Source organism: Botryllus schlosseri, chromosome 2 (genome assembly GCF_051294905.1).
Source record: "Botryllus schlosseri isolate E-star chromosome 2, Bs_hap1, whole genome shotgun sequence".
In the NCBI taxonomy this organism is placed as follows: Eukaryota; Metazoa; Chordata; class Ascidiacea; order Stolidobranchia; family Styelidae; genus Botryllus; species Botryllus schlosseri.
In genome coordinates, this window is record NC_137237.1 from 37,059,853 (window position 1) to 37,085,449 (window position 25,597).

The 25,597-nt window shown below is 40.7% G+C and overlaps 1 protein-coding gene across 1 annotated transcript; it reads left to right on the forward strand.

Annotated features, from left to right (window-relative positions):
• Window positions 1-8,201: 8,201 nt before the first annotated feature.
• LOC145434684 (uncharacterized) lies at window positions 8,202-8,933 on the forward strand. Its single transcript, XM_080312030.1, has one exon. The coding sequence runs from the start codon at window positions 8,202-8,204 to the stop codon at window positions 8,931-8,933; it is 732 nt and encodes a 243-aa protein (XP_080168156.1).
• Window positions 8,934-25,597: the final 16,664 nt, after the last annotated feature.

Consider the following 25,597-nt stretch of genomic DNA (forward strand, 5'->3'; position numbering starts at 1 on the left):
TGTCGTGCGTATTGTGAACCGTGTCACTATTCATTGCTCTTTATGACGCTTTAACGTATGCGATACATTGAGTCAGGAGAATTGTTTAATTGAGCGAGTTAGTGACGTGTACATGTCCGATTCAGGGAAATACGGAATATTGCTCTATGCTGGTAGTCTAATTGATAGCATTGATTTCGAAATACGTAACGGCGTCGACCATTGACCGAAAGTAAGCAGGTATGTAGTTATGTTTTGTACATTGCCTAAAGGTCATGCAGTACAGGGGTTATCGCAAGGCCTGCGCTGATGAAATATTCTATAATCAATATTGAAATCTTGAGTAGTTGTTCGGTCGTTGATCTATCTATTTAATGTCGGAAGATGAGGAATGCTTTCCTTTGAATTTAACTAAAGGGATACTCGTGCATCTTCGACCATTTCAATTGCAACTCATGCAACGACACATTATACATTATACAGCAACCGCTTCAAGCTAAACAGCATAATATCTCATTTCCATGCACACGGCTGTACACTAGAGTTGTTCAAAAATTACTTTTCTGCCCAAATCTCACTTGTTCGGTGATATTTCGATAACTTATTGAAATAATAGTATGCATGGTGGCTTCAATATGACAAAACATCGTGTTCACAGCATGCCTGAAGGCGAAGTGATGCTTTTTTCACTCGTTTTACACCTTGATACGGGCCTGTGATAGAGTTTGGGTAGTGAGTGACATGCAAATTAATTGAAATATGTAGAAAATCTGGTAATTGCTTGCATTCTGATATTGATATCATTTTTGGAAATTGAAATCCGTCCGAAATCTTAGAATCTGGTATCTTCACATCTTAATCCATCTATGGTATGTACGCCAGTGTTGGGATGACTCGAGTCATGACTTGACTCGAGTCAGACTCGAGTCACCTTTTTCGTATGACTTGACTTGACTCGAGTCACTTTGCTAAAATGACTTGACTTGACTTGACTCGGCGTATCAGAAAAGCGGATTGACTCGTGACTCGAAGCAAAATTCACCAGTCAATTTCAAGTCATCAAGCAATCGATGTCGATAAAATCACTCAATCTTGCATATGGTCGGATTGTTCGCGAAACGCTGGTGTAACCCGTCAACGCGACCTATCATTCAATGATCGCGCGTTTTACTGAAACTCCATTGTTCTCTCACAAATAAATTGACCACAAATGAAGTGATCAGAGCATACAGCTTACGCTGTCGTAAACTAGTATAGTAGAGTAATTCAATAGCAAAATGTATAATTCTGTTCTCTGTTCATATACCTTAGCTAAACCTCTTGTTTCGTTGAAATTGAATTCGAATATAGTTAATATAGTCATCAACCATTGGCGCAGACTCGAATAGTATCATATCGATTTGTAAATTGGTAATGCATTGCATCTTATTAATTCGTTTCTATAGTCTCTATTTTGGCTGGTAACTAAATTGAGGCTATGTAATTACTTCCGTGGTTTAGCATTTCTATGTAAATGTGAACGATGTAGCACCTTCTTGCTTGTATATTTAACTCTAAATTCGTTCAAAGGTTCAGAATCAATGACCACGCAATCTGTATTTTAGACAGCTAGCAAAATGCAATGACGTAATCATGCCTCATATTTCGAAAAGGCAACCTAACCTGACTTGAATTGTGACTTGACTTGACTCGACTTGACTCGAGTCACCTACAAAAATCGAGTGACTTGACTTGACTTGAGTCACCTTCGAAAATCGATTGACTTGACTTGACTCGAGTCAAAATCTGCGATGACTCGAAATGACTCGTGACTCGAAGGTAGTGACTTGATTCCAACACTGATGTACGCTTATATGAAAATCATGCTGCTTCGCAGTTGCCTTGGGCGAGATCTGTATGGTCGCTATTCCAATCAGTTGTGGAGCTTGATTCCGCCAATACAGCAATGACGCGGGTTGCAGGGAGATTTGTGATCAAATAAAAGATTTGAAAAAATACAAAAAACTCTCGATTCTACTACTCCCCGGCGTTGAAGGAATTCACTATTTTTACATTCAAGTCCCAGACGAAATTCTGAAATCATTTCGAATCGCGTGCAAGTCAAACTCTGCTAATAGCTTGAATTTGTTGAAAAGTAGCATCAACAGTCACCACTGCAATTATCATAAATGTCGTGTCGAGTGTACACTAGGGCTGTTATCAAGTATCTTGTTTATCTTACTCCGATTCAAATTCATCCTAAATTTATATTTTGTTCTCAAATCAAAACCCATGCTCATATAATCAAGGTACCATTCCACGACTTCATTGACAGAAAATGAGAAAAAAGACTACTTGATGGCATTGGATTGTCTTCATGATAGGTCACTAACTCGTGGTTGCCCTATCTCAATAGTGGCCCGTAGGCTACATTCCCTCTTCGACGCCTACCCACCAGCATATAACCTCTGCAAATACGTATTACTGTCGCCGAGTTCATAAATAGCCGAAATCTCAGACTTCTTAGATCAGGGGCGGGCAACTTTTCCGGTCGGCGGGCCTTATATGGAAAAATTATTGACTTGGCGGGCTGGATTACAAAATTGATACTTTAATCGCGTATTTATTCAACTAGACAGGTGATCAATCGTATTAATGTTAAGTTTAAGTTTGAAACATAGAGACCAAAAACCGCATTTACTGAATATAATAACCTAATGTACTTCGATAGCTGTTGAAGTGAATCAGACATACATCGTCGATCAAAATTGTCAACAAGTTCTTTGAAATCTGGCTGCATGTTGGATGTTAAAACCCCTATTGAAACGCAGCCTTGTCTTGTTAAAGTTCATGGTCGAAAGTTTTGCTCCCAAATGTATGTAGTTGTAGACCCGAAAAGGATGAGTAGTTTCGTGACCACCTTTCTCATATTGGCAATCTAGCATTCAATCCGTGACGCATAAAATATGTCAACAATAGGGGAGATGTGGTACCGATGGATCAAAAATTTGAAAATGATCGCTGGCCCCAAAATGTTTCACCGAAAACAGCAGATCTTTTGCTGGCTCAGCACTTTGATACAAGCTCTACCTATCGCGCACATATACATGAATATCCGTCTTTTCGAAAAATATTTATGGACGTTTAAAATTTGTTGCTCGAACGTGTCATCGGTCCCCACCCGGTGGGTCCAATGGCACACGACCCGGGGACCTATGGCACATACACCCTAAAAAACTCAGATGTGACAACTTTTCTTGCTCAGTATTATAATCTCAGCTACAGCAAGCCAAAGAAGAATTTTCGGTCACAACCGTCAAAAAATAGATTAAATATTAACTCAGATGTTGTCATAAAATCACGTTTCGATTTAGGCTCGGACTTATAAATTTAAGGGTACATACATATTGCCCGAAAATCGACAGTGTGACTTCCAAATACCTCGTTATAGCGATAAAACATCATATGCAATTATTACATAATGATTTTCTGTACGTAGTCATGTTTCATTTGTTTCATGATTAGTATGCTTGATTATTTGGCTTGATTTGGCTATTGTATCATCGGTCCTCACCCTACTAATTTTGTACATGAATCGAAAAAAATTCCACTCAAGGAAAGTACTGGAAAAAATAATAGGTTCCATTATATAGCCTGATACAAGCCCTAGACTTCACAATAAAAATGATTGCTGGTTTGTTCGTGTTGAAGGTTACAAAGAAAAATGTATATGTCGATCTCAATTTAGTTTACACCCCCCAAAACAAAAAACATCTGTGAGAGACCCCATAGTTCGCGCACGTCGACTTTTTTTGTATGTGAGGAAAGATGTTGCCAGCATGCAATTGTAGACGAGTTCACGGAGTGTAATCATGGAATTATCATAGAGAATTTTCAAAGTATTTTCGGTCCCAGTGATCCATCGGTACCACATCTCCCCTACCACATTAGAACAGTGGTTCCCAACCGGCAGGGAATTCCCCCCTTGGGGGTAATTGGAAGTTTTTAGGGTGGAATCTGGCTTTAGGATTGTATGAGAAGATACAAAGGCTCACAACGTTTTTAGATTTTTCTGGTAGAACTGTCGAGTATGAAACTAGTTCTTTACAATTGTATGTTTCTTTGGCGGATTTTAGGCTAGGCATAAGTTTAAACACTTTCCGTAGATATGACATCCCCTGATAAAGTGAGGCTCGCGAGACGATTTCGTTGAGCACGTGACAGCCTCTCGACCAAATTGCTACTAAGCAGGAAAAAGTCAAGCCGAATTCAGGACAAGGTCGCTGGTGAAAATGTTTACCTTTTTAAGCCAACATATGAGCTAGCGTGAAAATCATACCAAATTCATCGATTCAACTCAGAGCCATAGCAAGCGGACTTGGTGATTTATTTTTCGTCAGCCGCTACACGATCAGTAGACAACAGGTTAAATTTTGCTGTTCTTTAGCAAAGTGAAGTGCGGTCCGCATTCGAAAAGTTCGGATATATCTGAATATCTTTGGCCATATGTTACTGAGTTAATAAATAGTTGTGCGGTACAAAGTACAATTTTTTAGTCACAGGCAGCTTTTTCATAGGGGGGAATTTTAGTTCAAATATCGGCCAAGGGGTCCACGAGACGAAGAAGGTTGGGAACCACTGCAATAGAATTTCACTTTCATTGGCTTTTCCAAGTATAGAACTTCAATATTGCAGCAAACAATACGTTCATATTGCCAAATTTATTCCAATAGAAGCTTTTCGACTGGCTCTCTTCAGCATTGAACGCCAGTAAATGAGGTTAACGAAGTTCGAAATTTAGAAATAATTTTGTCGTTGTGACGTAATGATAATAATAATGGTTGCATTAGGAAATTAATAAATAATTAATTAATTGCTCCAACCTAACCTAACTTCTGAACAGACGCATCACTGCTGTGGATACCTGCCGAACGATTTGGATATATCGCACCTGGACGAACCCGCCGTAGGACCAGGCGGATGACCCCAGAGGACTCGTCAACTCCGACCACACAGGAACATCAAAGAGAAGATATTTCTCAACATGGCGCCTGTGCAACATCGAACTGTGGCTCACAAAACAGCTCTGCTGCAAAAGAAAAAAAGAGACACAGATGGAGTAAAGAAGAGTATAAAGAAATAATGAGATGTTACTTCTCGGCCAAACTTGAAAACTCTGCAGGAGTAGCCGAAGGAACTTTTCACACTTGGAAAAAGAGAACAAACAACTCTCCAGCCATGACTGCCAATACCCTGGCAAATATGAGACGCTGTGTAATCAAAAAATTATCAGAACAAGAACTCGCAGAAATCGAGAGCGAAATTTGCAACAACAAAAATAGAAAATTTCGAGGCACTAGAACTTCAATTCGGAGAAGATGACCTGTATCCGCAACAACCACTTGACGACCTGAACATCACAGAGGTAGAATTACAAAATAACATCGGGCACCCGAATGAACCTACAACACCTAACGATGATGACATGTGCACGGAATTGAAATTGGAGATCAAAAATCAAATTATCGACCGAATGAACTCCACATTCGATATAAATGACAGAGTGGATTTACGTAACCGACAAATTACAAAGAAACTGAAAACTGATATTGCAGTAGCGAACAGATTTTTGACAGAAACCATACTACCTGCAATTCTAAATGAAAAACAAGGAGAAAGGCCACAATGTCACTTAACAACTATCAACAACCTCATTTACAGAACTGCAGCAGTTATCTCAGAAAGGCACTGCAAAATACCAAGGCCTGTCAACAAAAAAAGGGAAGCCAATGTAGAATTGAAAACAAAATCGCAAAACTAAGGTGTGACGTTGCGATACTCTCAGAACTCAAAAAAGGAAATGTTTCCCGCAAAGTAAAAAATATAGCAAAAAGAATAGAACTGGAGCACCAAACCAAACTGCAGTCAACAGAAAAAGTGACAATGTTGCAAGAAGAATTAAAAATGAGAATATGCGCCAAAGCAAAACGATTGAAACGATATAAAAAACAAGAAACACAATATCGCCAAAACTTGCTATTTGCTTGCAAACCTGGACAATTTTTCCGAATGATGAAACAGAAGTCAAACCACAAAATTACCAGCAGTACAATATCAGCCACTGTAGATGTGGAATCATTTTGGAAGAAAATATAGGAAGCCAAAAAATTGCACAACTCAAATGCAAATTGGATAAAAGACCTCTACACTGACCACCTACAAACACCAGAACAACAATGGTCAGAAATCACAAAACAAGAAATCAAGGAGGCCCTAAAAAGTTCACTGAACCGGAAAGCGGCTGGCCCTGACCGGATCAAAAACTTTTGGCTAAAAAAAACTAACTACAACACATAAATACCTAGCGGCAACCAACTATGAGCTATTATCCTCAACCAAATCACACGAGATCCCAACCTGATTCACCCAAGGGATCATCTATCTTATTGCAAAAAATGAGAACACCAGGGACCCCAAAAACTACAGGCCGATGACATGCCTGACAACCATGTACAAAATACTGACCAAAATCCTGGCAAAACGAAACGACAAACACCTAGAAAACCTTCTTCCGCCTGAGCAGAAAGGATGCAAGGAATGCGCCCTTGGCTGTAAGGATCACCTGCTCCTTGACAAAACCATTCTTGAAAACTGCAAGAGAAGGCATACTAACCTCAGTTTGGCGCGGATAGACTACAAAAAAGCTTTCGATTCAGTCCCTCACACATGGATACTGAACACAATCCGTAGGTACGAAATGGATCAAATCACCATCAGATTTATTGAAGGCTCAATGAAAAATTGGCATACAAAACTGCAGATCAAACATGAACAAGGTGAAACAGAAACTTGTACAATTCATATCCACAATGGTCTCTTTCAAGGCGACTCAATCTCGCCACTTCTATTCTGCCTCAGCTTAGCTCCACTCAGTGAGTTGCTGAGAAAAAATGAAACAGGATACGAGATGAAAAAACCAACAAACTCTGAAGGTCAAAAGATTCATCATCTTTTGTTCAAGGATGATCTGAAACTATACGCGAAATCCGATTCGGATAGGAATAGGATAGGACGTAGTTTATTTTTGTCCTTGATGATTTTGCGGCATATACACCGACTCATGATACACATACACACGATCTGTGCATATGCATACCATGAGTGCATGATGTGCATATGCCACTGGACAAGGAAGTGCAGATATAGCTTTTATGGCTTTCTAAGTCATGCACCCCCCCCCCCCTCCATGCTATCCCAGTAATGCATGAGCGCCAAGCAGGGAAGTCATGGATACCAGTGTGTGGTGATCCGCAATTAGGCAATAATTACTTTCATCTGATTAGTTACGTTGTACAGTACAGTGTCCCCTTATCGTTACCGTGTCATTCTATTCTCTTCTGTTCGGCTGTCAGTTGTGTTCTATGTTGCTTAAAGCCACATTGGTTACCTTTGCTTTAATAAAGCTTCAGTTAGTTATTCAACGCAATAGTCAGTTTACGACAATTTAAGCAACATAGAATTATGGCAGAAAGGATTCTGAAACCAGACAAGCTCGATATCAGTCCGGACTCCGCCTCTGCTGAAAAACAGTATCAGCATTGGTAGAAGACCTTCGATAATTTTCTTTCATCATTTGATCAAGATACATTAGGCTTACCAAACGTCCTCTTTCAAGAGGATTTATCCTCTTTTTTGACTTTTTTGAAAGTGTCCTCGGAGGACGCCCTTTTGTCCTCTTTTTTGAGATTTTGTCCTCATTTTTGAAAATTTAGGTCAAATTTAGAGGAAATTGCGAGTGATATGCCGCAAATTAGCGCAGAAGTGAAGCTCCGGCGGGTATTTCGGAGGGAAAAGCGGTGATTTCAGCTCTGAGCGAAAAGAAGACCTTTTTTTTTTTTAGTCATCCACCTGGCAATGTGGAGTAAAAAACGTGATTTTGAGATCTGAGCGGAAGTGATGACCTTTTTTTTTTTAGTCCACCGATCATGAAGTGGGGAAAATTTACGGTTTTTGAGAATTCTTCTCCAGTTTGCATGTCTGAAATTTATGAAAAAGTGTCCTCTTTTTTCATTACCAAAATATGGTAAGCCTAAGATACATAGATCGACAAGCTGAAGATCTTAACGAATTTCGTGTCGTCGTCTGTCTATTCCTATTTTGAAGAAAGTTCGACTTACGATACCGCAATAGAACTTCTCGACAAAATTTATATCAAGCAAAAGAACGAAATCTTCGTCCGCCACATGCTAGTAACTCGTATTCAGAAGCCCGAAGAGACGATCGAGGAATTTTCCCGCGTCTTGGCAGATCTAGCAAAAGATTGCATATTCAAGACTCTCTCGGCGGAAGATCAAACGTTATCAGACAGATTATTAGAAAGTGACGGGGCTGTAACCCTCGAAATGGCGATCTCAAAAGCCCGCTCATTAGAATTCGCCCAGCGAAGCTCTAGTATCTATTGCAGCACTCCATGTTCATCTGTCGGCGTCGAACCGCTGGCAAAATCTTTGAATCCTGAAGTCGAACTATCATTCGCAGAAACTCACAGTCGACTCAACGCAATGAGCAAAACAATCAAACCTGATCGGAAGTGCTTTTTTTGCGGTCAGTCATTCCACTCCCGATATAAATGTCCAGCGAAACGGAGCGAGTGTGGCTATTGTGGAGTCCTAGGTCATTATGAAGTGGTTTGCAGGAGAAAGGCCACCGACAACAGGAAAACAGTAACTGCAATGATCTCATACTTCAGCGCCATCGGAGTACCCAAATGTCTCATAAAAGCAAGAATCGTGGTTAAGATCGGCTGCCACATAACATTTGCTTTAATCGACTCCGGTTCCGCGGAAAGCTTCATAAGCACTGGATACGCCAACGAAATTGACCTGAAATCCACTCCGTACTCCTCTACGGTTACATTTGCTTCTAAATCCCATTCCCGCAAGATTGAAGAACTCACAGACCGGACATTCTTGTAAACGAAACGAAATATACGGAATTTCCTCTTAAAGGAATGGAAGATTTATGCGCTGATGTGGTGCTTGGTCTCGATTTCATGAACTTGCATAAACGAGTCATTTTCAATATGGACGGAGATAAAGATACCTTGGAACTCCCTCGAGATCAGAAGTACAGTGTATGTCGAAGCACCGCAAATTTTCAAGTTTATGACACCGAATTGTAAACCGATTGCCACTAAATCCAGAAGATACAGCGAAGCCGATCTGAATTTCATTAAAGCGGAAGTTGCAAAACTCGAGAAGGAAGGAATCACCGAGCCGTCCTCATCGCCTTGGCGAGCACAGGTTCTTGTTGTAAATGACGGTCGACACAAGAAGCGCATGGTCATTAGGGTTGTCCAAAATTTGGAAAATCTTAAAAATACCCCGTGATTGTGTCTCATTCCATAGATTATTGATAAAAAATAACAATGAGCCTGAAAGAAGCTCACGGGAAAGCCGTCAAGATTTCGGCCAAAGCGTTTGAAAGTAGCTGCCCAAGAATGGGCGTGCCACCGACCATAGAACGGCGAGAAGACTAGTAATCAAATAACCACGGCCCTTGATTGGCTAATTGGCTATGCTTCAATGATCACCACAGCAACAGCTTTTTGATTATGTGCTCAAGGAGTCTGCTAACGGTGGGATTCTGAAATCGCGTTCTTGGTAGGTTGGCAGATGATGATTTAAGATTAATTCAGGACTTGTTAAGGTACGAAATACATGATGAACAATCAACAGCTGCTTCACAGAAACTTCTACAGCATGACTGCTTTATTGGAAGGAAACGGCTGTAGCCTACATGCCGTGTTTTCATCGAGAGAAAGCAAAGGCGCTTATGCAAGCGGTAAACGAATTCCCCGTTTGGAAAGGATCCATCATCAGTGAACACAAATATAAAGCTTAACAATGACACGATACCGTAATTTGTGTGATCTTATTAGGCTCAAGCTGTAATATATAGGTGAGGTTTTGAATGATATTGGAATCGGCTGAATCAGCGGGTTATGCTTGGCACTCATCAGATGCTTACAGTAAATTGAATTCACTTGTAAGTGTTGCTAAAGTCCCTAATGATAACGCACACTCGCACAGGCTATGCCCAATGTGGTATGTCAAAGTCCCTATTGATCCCGCAGAAAATAGGTGTAAAGATAATCACAGACTATACTGCATAGTATCCAGCATAGTTTGGACATGATATCCAGCATTGTGCTTACTTTACACCTCTTTTCTGCAGCATCATTAAGGACTTTGACAACACTTACATGTGAATTCAATTTGCTGTGAGTATAACTGCCAAGCACAACCGGCTGATTCAGTCAATCCCTAGAGCAGTGGTCGGGAACCTATGGCTCGCGAGCCATATATGGCTCTTTTGGGTATAAGCTATGGCTCTTTGCCAAATGTTTATTTTTGTACTGAATTGATCAATATTGCAGCGACTTGTAGGTAAATTTCATCACGGCCAAAATAATTATTCTCGTGGCAGTATAAACATGTCTTGAGAGGTAAAGACAATGCTGTCTTCATGTTTAGGGGATCGGACCCCCTCTTTTCAGAATCATCAGATTTATGTTACTGTCACGTCGGCGGCCAATATCCGTCGCGAATTCTATGTACCCAACTCGAAATCTTGAATTGTGCGATATGTTGATTAATCAAAGAGCATATAGCAGACATGGCGACGCTCATTTCAAAACGCAGTTTTCAAATACACATTATCTTTCTGATCTACGGCGCGAAATGAACTGTTGTGGATTTGACATTCACAATTACAAACTCGAATTACAAACAACGCCGTAGCTATCCACGTTCTAGATTGGTAAGTATAACTCTGTTTAGTACCGGCAATAAATTGCATGCGCGTGGCGCAACGTTATGTTACTGCCGAATACTTTGAGAATAGAGAGGTCAATAAGTATTTAGATTTTCGGAATCAGTGTGACAGTCACACTCGATTAATATCAGTTACAATAAATTATAAGCTACTTACGGTGAATCGCGTTATTAATGGTGAGGCTTGGCCCGTCTGTGCCTTACCTCTCGTTTCGAGCTGTATTTTCGAACAGTAAATACCAGTTTTTACAGAGAAAATATGGCACACACGAGGAATCCCATAGTGAGTTCGAATGAGTGCTACCATGACGTCACGAATTTTCAATTATGACGTAACAGTTGATTAACATGTATGGCTCTTTGGGAGTTGAGATAGAAAAAATAGGGCCAATATGGCTCTTCGGACAAAAAAGGTTCCCGACCACTGCCCTAGAGCATTCAAAATATCAACTATATACTACAACTAGAGTCCAATAAGCTCACACAAAGTATAGTGTCATGGTCAAGCTTTATATTTGTATTCACTGATGATGGATCCCTTCTGAAACGGGGAATTCGTTCACTACTTGCATAAGCGTCTCTGCTTTCCCTCGATGAAAACACTGCATGTAGGCTACAGCCGTTTCCTTCACAATAAAGCAGTCATGCTGTAGAAGTTTTTGTGAAGCAGCTGTTGATTGTTCATCATGTATTTCGTACCTTAACATGTCCTGAATTAATCTTAAATCATCATCTGCCAACCTACCAACAACGCGATTTCAGAATCCCCGCCGGTAGCAGACCCCTTGAGCACATAATCAGCAAGTTGTTGCTGTGGTGATCATTGAAGCATAGCCAATTAGCCAATCAGGAGCCGTGGTTATTTGATTACTAGTCTTCTCGCCGTTCTATGGTCGGTGGCACGCCCATTCCTGGGCAGCTACTTTAAAACGCTTTGGCCGAAATCTTAACGGCTTTCCCGTGAGCTTCTTTTGGGCTCATTGTTATTTTTTATCAATAATCTATGGAATGAGACACAATCACGGGGTATTTTTAAGATTTTCCAAATTTTGGACAACCCTAATGGTCATTGACTTCTCTCAGACGGTCAACAGGTATACCTTACTAGACGCCTATCCTTTACCAAGGATCGATCACCAAGTCAACAACATCGCCCGTTTCAAAGTTTTCAGTACGTTAGATCTGAAGTCCGCGTATTATCAAGTGGCACTATCACCTGATGATCGTCCGTATACGGCATTCGAAGCCGCTGGCAATCTTTACCAATACCGTCGATTACCATTTGGAGTCACCAACGGAGTTTCGGCATTTCAAAGAATAATAGACAACGTCATAAAAGACAACAAGCTCACCGGCACCTAAGCTTATCTGGATAATATTACTGTTTGCGGTATGGATAAGGACGACCACGATCGAAATCTCGACGCGTTTCTCAATGCCGCTCAGCGATTCAGCCTCACTTTCAATCATTCGAAGTCGATCATCCGTTCTACGGAAATAGACTTGCTGGGTTATCGCGTGTCGCATGGCGTGATCAAACCGGACCCATAAAGACTAAACCCGTTAATCGATTTATCGCCGCCACGCAACAACCCAGAACTAAAACGAGTGTGTGGCATGTTTGCCTACTATGCCAAATGGTTGCCCATCTTTTCCGACAAAATCCGTCCTTTGTATTCAGTCGAAAAATTTCCGCTTTCCGAAAATGCATCTATCGCATTTAACGATTTAAAACGCGAGTTAGTTGACGCGTCTCTTGGTAGGATCGACGACACAGGTCCGTTCACAATAGAGTGTGATGCTTCTACTGCAGCCATTGCAGCTATCCTTAGTCAAAACGGTCGACCGGTCGCGTTCATGTCAAAAGCACTATCGCCAAGTGAAATACGCTACTCCTCTGTTGAGAAAGAAGCGTCCTCAATTATCGCGGCAGTTCGTAAATGGGCTCATTTTTTACATGGCTGACATTTTACTCTTGTTACTGACCAGAGATCTGTCGCGTTCATGTTTGACGGCAAATCTCAAGGTAAAATCAAAAATACCAAAATCCAGCTGTGGCGTGTCGAACTTGGTCAATTTTCGTATGATATCGTACACAAACCGGGGGCACTGAATGTTGCGGCTGATATGTTTTCGCGGACCCCATCTTCGTATTGCGCATCGATTTCGCCCTGTGAGTTGGGTTCTAATCTAAGTCGCATACACGACACTCAGGGTCATCCAGGAGTCACAAGGCTGCATCATTTCGTTCGTTCGAAAAATCTCTCGTTCTCGCTAAATGACGTTCGTGAGACCTGCGCTCGTTGCCGCATTTGTGCTCAAATCAAACCAAATTTTCACATGTGCAATCCGCAAGTGCTTGTGAAAGCAACGAAACCTGGGGAAAGAATCATCGTAGACTTCAAAGGGCCTTTGAAATCTAACAAATCCCCTTTCATATTCGTTGTCATAGACGAATATAGTCGTTTTCCGTTCGCCTTTCCATGTCGCAACACTTCCGCGCTAACCGTCATTTCGTGTTTGTCGACACTATTCGCTGTTTTTGGACTTCCGGGATACGTACACAGTGACCGAGGCACCGCTTTCGTGTCCAAGGAAGTCAAGGATTATTTACATTCTCGCGGGGTTGCAACTAGCTTCACTGCGCCTTACCATCCAACAGGAAATTCGCAGTGCGAACGCCTTTATCAAACATTATGGCGAACTATCAAACTCATTTTGAAATCAACCGGAGTCTCAAAATCATGTTGGGCTGACGCCCTTCCTCATGCGCAACATTCAGTTCGATCGCTACTTTGCACGTCAACTAATTCAACACCACATGACCGATTTTTTCCTCTCCAAGAAAAAGTATAGTGGGGAATAGCGTGCCATCCTGGCTATTGACTCCTGGGCCAGTTTTCTTACGCAAATTCGTCAGAAACAAGGGCGACGAACTATGTTCTGAGGTCGAACTTCTTGAAGCCAACCCGACTTACGCACGTGTTCGTTTTCCTAACGGCCCCGAGTCCAACGTCTCACTCAACGATTTGGCCCGTTTTCCTACTGGAGAAGAAACACCGTCGACTAATCCTGAAACGAAACAAGCTGAACCTTGTTCTGTTGATATCGATGGCCACGAGCCAAGTCGCGAAGTTTCTAACGTTGAGTTGAAGTCATCTGATGAAGAGCCTCAAGAATCTAACCATTCAGAGGATGTACCAGATGATTCGAGTAGAAATCTAGACGTCGAGCTTCGGCGTTCAACTAGAGTTAGGCGCCAGCCGGATCGGTATGGTAATTTTGTTAGTCATTGATGTTTTTGTGTCATTTTTATATGTGAATTTACAAAATGCAAGGGAGGTGGAATGTGGTGATCCGCAATTAGGCAATAATTACTTTCATCTGATTAGTTACGTTGTACAGTACAGTGTCGCCTTATCGTTACCATGTCATTCTATTCTCTTCTGTTCTGCTGTCAGTTGTGTTCTATGTTGCTTAAAGCCACATTGGTTACCTTTGCTTTAATAAAGCTTCAGTTAGTTATTCAACGCAATAGTCAGTTTACGACAAAGTGTTACTAATCAGGTCTTTGGTCTGACCCGGCCGGGGATCGAACCCACGACCTACCGATCAAGAAGCCGGACGCTTCACCATTACGCCATCTTGTCGGTGTCAATAACCAAATGAAAATTGTTCATGAGTTTTTGTAAGATATAAAAATGAAATTTGGCTTGGATAAATGCTCAAAACTTACCATACGACGCGGAAGAGGACCAGCACAGGCGATATGAACTTCAGAATGGGTGAAACCATAACATAATTGGATGCTGAAGGTCATTATAAATATCTAGGGATCTGTGAAAGCGACAACAATAAACATGCTGCAATGAAATCATGTCTAAAAAAAGAATACATTAGCAAGCTCAAATCCGTCCTCAAAACTGAACTCAATTCCTAAAACAAAATCAATGCCATAAACAGTCTTGCAGTGCCAGTCTTTGGTGTGGTGAACTGGCGCGAATATGAAATTAAAAAATTGGACACAAAGACGAGAACACTGATGACAATGCACCACATGCATCACCCAAAATCTGATACACGAAGACTGTACATCTCCAGAAAAAAGGTGGTCCAGGACTACAAGAAATTAACAAACTTTCAAAACAGAAATCATCGGCTTGTCACAATACATCAACAACAGCGATAACATTTACTGCAAACTCATTGCACAGTTAGACAAACAGCGCAAAACAAAATCTCTGAGCTATCGTCACGACAAGTACGTCAGAGAAGTCAACATGGAAACAGCTAACCTGTACACTGCTGAAAACACTGAGGTTGCCGAACTCACAACAACAGCAAAAGCAGCACGAGTTCAACACAAAAATGCAACGCTCAAAATGAGAGAAACGAGATGGGAGTCGATGCCTCATCAGTCTTCATGGACATTGGACAGCACTAGAAGTTAACTTCACAGCCCCATGTAGACGGGCTTTCATGGACCCGGCTCTCCAGCTCTGGCCTGAAACCGGCAAGCGAAGTATTCATTTTCGCAGCACAAGACCAATCGCTCCCTACAAAATACTATCGCAAAAGAATTCTGAAGCAAAACACGGACGGCAAATGCAGAATGTGCCACAACCAAAATGGAACTTTAGCTCATCTCATGTCCGGCTGTGGTGCACTTGCAGCTACCGAATACACATGGAGACACAATAGAATTGGTCACTACATTCATCTTGAATTATGCAAACATATTAACAGCAACACTTCAACAAAAAATTAGTATGATTACAGCCCAGCACCAGTGACAAAAAACGACCAAGTAAAAATTCTGTGGGATGTACCAGTTATAACTGACCGCGAAATCAGGAGCAACCTCAGGGATATGATAATCAAACTAAAAAAGAAAATAGAATGCTTGTTCATTGAACTGGCTGTCCATCTGATCACAATCTACCGAGCGAGATACTGTAATGGCTGTGCGTCCGGCTTCTCGATCGGTTGGTCGTGGGTTCGATCCCCGGCCGGGTCAGACCAAAGACTCGAAAACTGGTATCCGCGGCTATCCTGCTAGGCGCTCGGCAATCGCGAATAGCATGGAGGAGAAAAAAGCTGGGGCTACAGACTAGATGACCTTACTAAAAAGGCCGTATCGCATCTCCGTCGTCAAATCATCTCGTTGGTGCAGGCGAAAAAGAATACCATCTCTCTCTCTCTCTCTACTGCAAAAACAATCGAAATACGCAGAGCTCAAAATGGGATGTGAGAAAATGTGGCGATGCAAAGAATCATTGTACCGATAGTCATTGACGCTACAGGTGTCGTAAGCAAAAAACTCATGAGACATATCCAACAGATTCCGGGTAACGTTCGATTCGACATGATCCAAAAAATGATCCAAAAGATTGGGCACTGTGCGTATTCTTCGGAATGCCTTGAATGCTGCACTAAAATTACATTTGTGGATCACAGCGTAATTTCGATTCTTCATTTTCAATCATCTCTACCTCTGCTCTGTATCTGTAAACCTTGCTAACTCTTCATCTACTGCAATTCTGTAATCTGACCTCTTCATGTATTGCATAGGAATAACAATTTGACTATATTACTGAAATTTTAAAAATATACTCCAGTCTCGCCATTTTCCTTTGGGGGCAGGTTCCTCCCCGGATTATGCGTGCATTTACCAGTTTTACTGTGAATAAAGAATATAATAAAAATGATGTTCACTGCTGAAGAGAGCCAGTCGAAAAGCTTCCAGGGGAATAAATTTGGCAATATGAACGTATTGTTTGCTGCAAAATTTCACTTTCGGGGCAAATACTCTGTGCGGGCCGCTCAAAATCCTGTCGCGGCTCAGATCCGGCCCGCGGGCCGTATGTTGCCTGCTCCTTGCCTGAGAGCGAAAGTAGGCCCTGATAAATTTTGACATCTCCGGACTCATATGAAGCTTACCGGCCTGGTGTCAAAAGGCCAATGAATGAACCATTGATGCCGTCAGACCACGAATACTGAACAGCAACTACATTACAATCACCTCCAGACGCAAATGTGACGCAATAATCTGGTAAGGGGCCGTTCTGATAACGCATGTCTAGTTTGATTAATTAGAAGTCGAGTCGGAAGTCAAATTTTAATTTACTCGTGAAAAGTTTCCATGCTCTAATTTCAATTATAATCTAATTTCCAGTTTTCATGAACATACTACTGGAAAACTGTATTGTGCTAAACGAGTCAAGCTTAGCGTACAGAAATTTGTCTTTTTCATTATTATGAGGATGAATTCTTATTCGACATGGACCAAACCTGATTTTTGTCCTAATCCTTACTAAATCGGTATTTAATCGACCTTTCAAACAGTATCACTAATTTTGATTTAATTTGGAAAAGCTTAAAAAATTTCAATTGCTTCGACCTCAAATTCGGTGAATCAATTGAATCAATGAAATATGCAAGCTACGACTTGCCGATCCGCCGTTTTGCAAGTCTTTCACGGCATTTTCTCTCGCAGAGGCAATAACCAGCTTCTGCTTGTTATTGTAATATATTTTCACAATTATTCTGCTCGCCCATTCTAAAGCTTGATCTTGCTGACTACATTGTGCGAAACTTAAAAGGAATGCCCAAAACGCTGAAAAACATATTTGGCAGCTTCTCTCACTGAGACTTGAGGGTGAGACCAGAAGAGAGTATCAAAACTAAACTAGTTATCAGGAGTAACATGATTTTAATCTTGTTAGTAAACAATAAAATTAATAGACTGTGCTGATGGTGTTCTTCCTCTTCTGTATGGCATTAGTAAAAGTGCAATATTGGTGTATCTCATGTATTTGTTTGCAACCCATCGTAAGGCTGTATGTAGACTAGGCTAGGCTACAATACGGTTGCCATACGTCCAGCATTTCACGGAGATATCCGGAATTTCACGGTTCAAACTGCATCCGGGAGAAAAAGCTGAAATATGTCCAAATGTCTGGAATTTTGAAGGCTTGAAGGAAGCTGAAATTTTTTTCGAAAATCAACATAAACAGTATCTTATTTTGGGAAGATTTATGGCACTCGAAATTTTTTCGCGCTGCGCTGTGTTTTTACTAGTTTTATTATGAGTATCCTTGTCCAGAGTTGGCTTAAGTGTTGTTTTGGTCCTGGCTACAACATACGATCACATAAAAATCAAAATAAACAATATCTTATTTTGGAGAAGATTTATGGCACTCGAAATTTTTTTCGCGCTGCGCGCAATTTCGTGTCGCCTATACTCGTTTTTTACTAGTTTTACTATGAGTACGCTTGTCCAGAGTTGGCTTAAGTGTTGTTTCGGTCCTGGATACAACATACGATCACATATCTGCACCGATCTAACAGTAAAGCAGGGCTATCAGACAATTTCATCCGACCCGTGAAGAAGTCTGTTGCAGATCAAATGATAATACCGACCCTAGCAATCACCAGAGCTCAAATTCTAGATAGCCCAATAGCCTTGTTTATTCACGACCTATGTTTAAAAAAACAATTCCTGCACAAATTCGATGCAGGCACACATTGCTAGTGGGAAGTCATATCTTCATACCTTATTTTAAAACCCGCTAGGGGCGCAAAAGAGTGGTTCAAGAAAATATAGTAACCCTAGAGTACAATAACCAGGGTTGCCATCCACATGGATAAAAGGATAGATAATACCACCTGTTCAGTTCATTGCCTTTTTGATAGGCTGATGACTTTCGTCCATAGGTAATGACGGTCAAGAATAAAAACAAATGTTAGACAGAACAATAAAGTTTCTTAGACATCGCCTTTCAAAATAAGGAGAATCTTAGGCAGCCGTCACAATAACACTAGGCTTAATCAGTTGATCACTTCAGTTTAAGAATAGACGAAGCATGTGGATTATGTCACATCTAATTCAATAGCAACGATGAATCTCGCAAATGGATTCTCCGTTTCAAGCGCTCAATTTGCGCCGGAAATATTGCCTACTGAATGCGCACATTAACTTGATACTGAATTGGAATTACCTCATTACGGAAGTGGAGTTTTGCCGACTATACTGCAATACAGAGCATTTCCATCATGAGCAATATTTCATTAGTTGCATCAATCGAAGCCGCCTGAAATATAATTAGTCAACATCGATTCCCATATAGCCGAGGGTTAATTTGCTGTATAGAGTCCAATGGAAGAAAGCAATTCCACTCGCAAAAATTCACTTTTTTGCTCGCTGTACGCATACCTGGATGCGGAAGTAGCTAAATTTATCGTATCAAAGGAAAATACGACAATTCGACATTTACCACCACGACTCATTTTTATTAGCGTAAAAGCGCCTGTGGCAGGGTATGATGTCGCGAAAGCATATTTAAGCTTACTGTGCACGTGCGCTACGAATATGACCATCACATCCCGTTGTTTTAGGGTTGCTAGAACTCATCAGATGTCTGGGGCATATTTACAATCCTAAACCGCTAACTACAAATTGTTCCTGAGTAATCTATTTGAAGCTTTTCCCGCGTATGTGTCACTAAGCTTTATGACATCAGTAACGCAAATCCGTGTTTGAACTCTATTCATCACTCTATTATCCCACTAGTAGAATGACATTTATATACATGGGATATTTTGGGCATGCCCAGTAAGATTCAATGTTTCCTAGGGCTGTGTTTATGATCTAAGGCAGTGTTTTTCAACTTTTTTTGAGCTCCATTCGCAATTTTGTTGGACAATCAATTTCATTCGCACAAATCAATTGAAAATTGTTATACAAAAATAAGATGAATATACTTAATGATATTTTGCTCAGATGTGCAACAAAATTGTCTGCTATAGCTTAGGGCCTTAGGCCATCCAGGGTCTCATTAATGAGGCAACTCTTTTCCCTCTTTTAAACTATTTCACTGACACCCTTCTCGGCCAAACAGATTTTTCGGTTTTATACAAAAACGTCTACTAGTGCTTGGATGGCCAGGACTTCAGAACGGTTCTGCACAACTATTCAAAATACAGCATATTTTCTGCGAGTGAAAAATGCATGCTTGCTAACAGAAGTCGTTTCTGAGAGATGAAACAAAGGTCTCGGAGGCTCCAGTGTGTCTAGAGCACTGGTTCCCAACCTTTTTGTCTGCATTCCCCACTTCAAATTTATTCCGAGCCTTCATTCCCCACCAAGACCGTAACAGCCCCCCAGAACCCCCTCAGCCCCGCTGAGCCTGTACGCTTTTCCCCTGCAACTTATCAGATACATTGGGTCCACTATTAAGTGCGTTGCCTTACTCCGACTAAACGCGCGAAGCGCGAAAAATTTATATAATTCGTGTTTGAATCGGCCAATATGATCGGGAATTGCATATATTTTGCTATCACTTTTTTTGATACCCTCTCTGCTCACGTAATCAGATTTACTGGTAGAGCTGAGTGAAATGTGTGAGAAGGTAGGACTCCCAAATAAGAATTAAACATCTTCGGGCGGACCCGTTGGTATATTGACTTCGTTCCATTATGCTATTTTGTGACCTTCTATATCTGCTATGTCAAAAGATATGGAAATCGCCAAAACTAAAAGGCACACACGATTTCAAATTGATATAACTTTAGCCTACTGGCAACTAATTTTTCCCGCGGGATGGCATTTGTCCTATGGGGTTCTGATCGCTAGGACAGTCGGCACCAGCCATTTAGCCAATTAAACATATGTGTATATTGTATATATATATATATCGAAGTTTTGGGTCACCACAAGGGCATTCCTTCTCGGCCAAGGTCTTCTCGCTTATGATCGTTCTGGCACACTTCTCGGAGTTGCATGTTACATGGCCTATAACTTCATATGCCTTGATGCGTCGTGGCGCAGTAATGGCCGACGCCTAAGTCTCCATTTCTCTAAATTATACGTATTTTCGTGGGGAAGGGTACAAATAATCAAATATTCGGCAATATTAATTCGCGCACCTAGCGCGAAATTTTTTTGAAAAAGTGGCATAAATTTAAAAAAAAAATTTATGTTGATTCACGAAATAATTTGGGGCCCCTTCGAGGTCGCCCCCCCTAATTGGGGGGTTTGGGGTGCGGCAGTTACGGTCCTGTTATCCACTAACCAGCTCTTTTGTCATCACAGAGCAGCTATTTGCTGGTTTGACTACACAAGACACACAGCCACACCAGTACGCAAGACAATCGCCTATAACTGCAATATAAAACGCATTGTGAACCGATACCAGTAATGCTCATAATTCCGCGAAAGCGTTATTTCACGTCAAACTAGTCGTGCTGGATGCGTTTGTAACGCCATTATTGGCCATAGAGTTAAATAGGAGGCTTAGTAAACAACAGGCAATATAATTTTCGATACATACATTCCAGAGCAGTTAACTGGTAACGGTAATTGCGCATGTGTCCCCGTAAATATGTAGACTGTCATGTATAGATTTTTGAACAAATGCGTCTATTCCCCACCAGAAACCATTGAATTCCCCACCAGTGGGGAATTCCCCACCGTTTGAGAACCACTGGTCTAGAGTGTGCAAAATCCACATTTTTGTGTTGAGAATTTTGCCTGATAACTTGAAAAATACGGTCCATAACGGATAAGCGAGAGTAGGCACATTGGAGCTCGCTACCTTATGACACGTTGCTCCATTTTGTGTTCTGTTTTTTTCGATTTCCTATTTTCCGTCTCGCGAGTAAATGTGAAGAGCAAAGAATGTCACGAACCGGTGTTTTCGGATCTTTATCTCCATTCAACTTTAAAGTCCATAACAGTTCTTTAACTGTCAATAACCCATAACGAGTTTCTTAGCCACAACAAAAATCAGAGTTTTAGGAGGTTCTCGCAATCCGAGTCTCACACATGAGAAATAAAGCATTTTGAATAATACAGTAGTATGATACGATTTTACGGACATGTCTGACATATAGAACGCACGCACCACAATTGCATCGATCACGAAACATGTCTGACGCACGCGATTTCAAATAGGTGTGATTTAAATTCCTCTGCTTGACAACGGAGCATATCCATATCGAAAGGTTTAGCCCTCCAGCGACGGTCATTTTCAGCCAAGGTTTTGTCGCCGCTGATGTTTTTGGCACCGCATTTTATCAGTATGACAGCCTAAAACGGAGGTCCATAACACTGGTCAACACTATTTTTGTTGACTTTGATCAGACAATTGTTTTTGACTAACTTTTGGGCGCTGAATTCCAAAATGACTTCCGTGTTTCTCTATTACGTCAATTTTTTGGGTTAGGCACCCACATCATTGTCTCATAACACACATCATAGCACTATTTTTAATATATTTTGTGTATTGTATAAAACGTTTCAAAAACCACAAGCAGTCGAAAGTAAATCAATAGTGCGAGTTTCAGGGTCCAAATTTACGCTAATAACCCATTATTCTGCAAGTGGTCTAGTTTGATACTCGAGCAACAGCAGCTAACATATGTGAGCTTTAATCTACTCTGCTATCATACCCACATCATCTTCAGGTGTTGGGGGACATTTTCTTCTTGACCATCTCTGACTATGTCAAAGGTTTTAGGGAAATTTTTCAGATATTTTAGCTTTTTAAATATCTGCAGTCCGGCATAAAAATATGGCAGTGACACCTGTGTATCAGGGTTACATGTGCATCCTTATTGTCTAACAACTAGAAAACACAATATTTCAAATCTGACACATATGATTCAATCGTGCTCGTGATGCTGCAACAATTCAATGTTTCTCCATTACTCTCAATGTTTCTGTAATATTCACGAAGACTCACTGAGTGTGCAATTGTTACTGCACCTAAGACTTTGCCATTCTGGAGAATGGCATACTTTAGCATCCTTTTTGAGCTACCTATGGACATTTGCCATATACGTGCCTTGAAAATCGGGATTCCCAACTTCTCCGGCAATTAGAACTCAAAGCATGATACTCGGAATTGAAAGTGAAATACAAATATCACCTCTAAAAAGCGGAAAATATATGTCATGTCTTTGTGCATAAAGCTTCAAATGTGACGTTAAAAAAAGCCAGGTGTAACGTTAAAAAAAGCCAGATTTTCCAGATTAGCAGGGCACTTCATTGGCTACTAGATTATGATATGATTAGATTGCGAAACGGTAGTTTCAAACATTATGGTGGGCCATATTTACTGTGATGAAATGTTTTATATGGGCGACAATGCGGTGTGAGTGGAACCAAGCAATCCGGTGCCTAAATTATATTCACTGATACTTTCGTGAAAACATAGTTGTCACTCCATATCTGCTGTGCGCGAAGCGCAACAAAATTTCTGGGCTTTACATGACTTTTATGAATATTAAATGTTGATACTCCGTGAAAACAGCCTCGAAATTCATCAGGCTATCTTTCGTATTGGGGGTTAAACTACTTCTACTTGACAAACTGAAAATAGCGAAAAGTAAGTCATTACATCACAAAATATTACGAAGTAGAAGTAGAAGTAGAGAAAATCAGATCTACTTGAGTAAGTATCAGAAGTAGAGGAAAACTACTTGAGTACTTCTAAAAAGTAGAACTACTTCGTTACTGACCACCTCTGCCTATAGCTGATAGTAAATGTCATGTTTATTTTTCTTGCAATATCCTGCAATTTGAATCAAATATGTGTGTGTAATATCCTCGTATAATTGCATCCTCTAACCAAAAATGGGCGAAAACATCGGCCCAGATCGATACCAGTACCTTTTCCCTACATAATTTAATCGAGCCCTTGACTATATAACTTAAATATATGGTAAAAGTGTAGATTTTTAGACGATATGGAAAAGTAATAACGCTAAATTCGTGAAAATTCGCATATTTGGACATATGTTGTAGAGCAAAAAGTTGACGTGATAGAAGAAAACCAGAGGCATTTTTGGATTCAGCACCCCAAAATTAGCCTAAATCAAGTGCCAAATCAAAGTCAACAAATTTTTCGTTCAAAATTGTTGCCCAGTGTAATCCAGTGTAATCCCTAAATCATTATAATTGAAGGGTCTTACTCTTACTGAAAGCCTGATTGATATTTAATTCACTTTAGCAAAGTTTGAGAAACACCCAGAGGTGGTCAAAGTAGTCGAGAACGCTACTCGAGTAGAAGTATCGACGAAAAAATCTACTCAAGTACGAGTAGAAGTACTTCTTCCTTAAGCAACCTAAAACTACTTGAAGTAGAAGTAGATTGACTGACTTTAAATCTACTTAAGTAAGTAAGTAGTTGTGAAAACGATCGTAATTCGTTCGCATGGACCGTCAAAAGCTGCAAATGGAGCTATGCGGAAGGTGTAGAGAACTTGATTCATATTGATGCATCCCAGGAGGTGTCAATTTCTGACAGAATAAGCAGTGGTCCAAATCATGGGATGTAAGTGATAGCATTGATATGAAAATGCAATACTAATTCTTTGTTTACTCGAACACCCCGTTTTAGAGAATATCATGGCATGGCGCCCACCGCCACATTATAAGGCCGCTAGTTCAGTCGAAGAGCAATACGAGGAAGTTGCGCCGGATACGGCTTTAACACTTTGCGCGATTAGTATACGTTAACTAAAAATATGGCAGATAGTAAAAATGCCATATACTGTATAGCTTTATTTTCGGAAAATATAAGGCATTACTACACTTGCTTTTATACTTCAACATATCATGTATGTTTTCCAGACAATTTAACTGAAACTTTTATTACAACTCAGCGTATAATACTCATAATTGACAGAAAAATACAAATACTACTTCTGAAAAGCGGAGAATATATTTCATGTCTTTTGTCCAGAAAGTTTCAACGGTGGTCTGCTAAGACAGGTCGAACGTTAAAAAAGTCAAAGTCCATTTTTCTAGATTAGGACACGTCAAGGGCTGCTAGGTATAAAAGTTATTGCTAGATTGCGGAACAATGGTTTCAAACGTTAAGGAGGGCCATGCTTACTGTGATGAAATATTTGGTATAGGCGACAACATGGTGTGAACGGAATCACGCAACCCGGTACCGGCATCCAAATTATATTCAGTGATACTTTCGTTAAAACATATTTGTCACTCCATATCTACTGTGCTGGATGCGCAACGAAAGTTCTGGGTAATACATGACTTTTATGAAAATGAAATGTGGGTACTACGTGAAAACAGACTCGAAATTCCTTGGAATATATCCTGACCTCAAATCCTCGTGCGGTTTTCTGAGATGATCGATTTATGTTTTCTTCATCAAAATCGGGTATTCGAGCTGGACCGGTAGCTCATGCAAGCTTGAGAATTGGAACAGTTCATGTGCCGCAAAATTTCGGTGAAATATCACGGACTTATCACTGAATCCTGACAGTTCCATTTTCCCCTTTATCAGGTTTAATTATTTCTACGAACGGATATATTCTACTTGTAAATTTTGGAAAATATGCCCCTCGAGTAGAAGCGATATCATTTCTCGCAACCAAGACGCCGTGTCGAACGCCACGGTCTCAGCCCGTGGAAAATCAACGATCGTTTGAAACAATAAAATCACGCGAAACAGTCCATCTTAAAAATTCATCCATCACACCTTGCAGTGAGCTATAACTGCTCAATACATTGTAGTTCTCACAGCACACAATGAACCACTCTTTCTGGGGCCGTGGTTCTCAAGCTTATTTAGACAGACTCGCTTTATGACAGAGAAAAATTTCTCGCCCCCCTAATCGTCCTATCACATAATGCAACCAGGATGCTAACAATCCCAGCGGATAGTTTGATGGCGTGGAAAGTTATGACTGTTGATGAGGGAATTCTAAAATATGATATTGGAACTATACACAGAGCAATAAATATGAACTGGAGGTAAATCATCCTCCCCCTA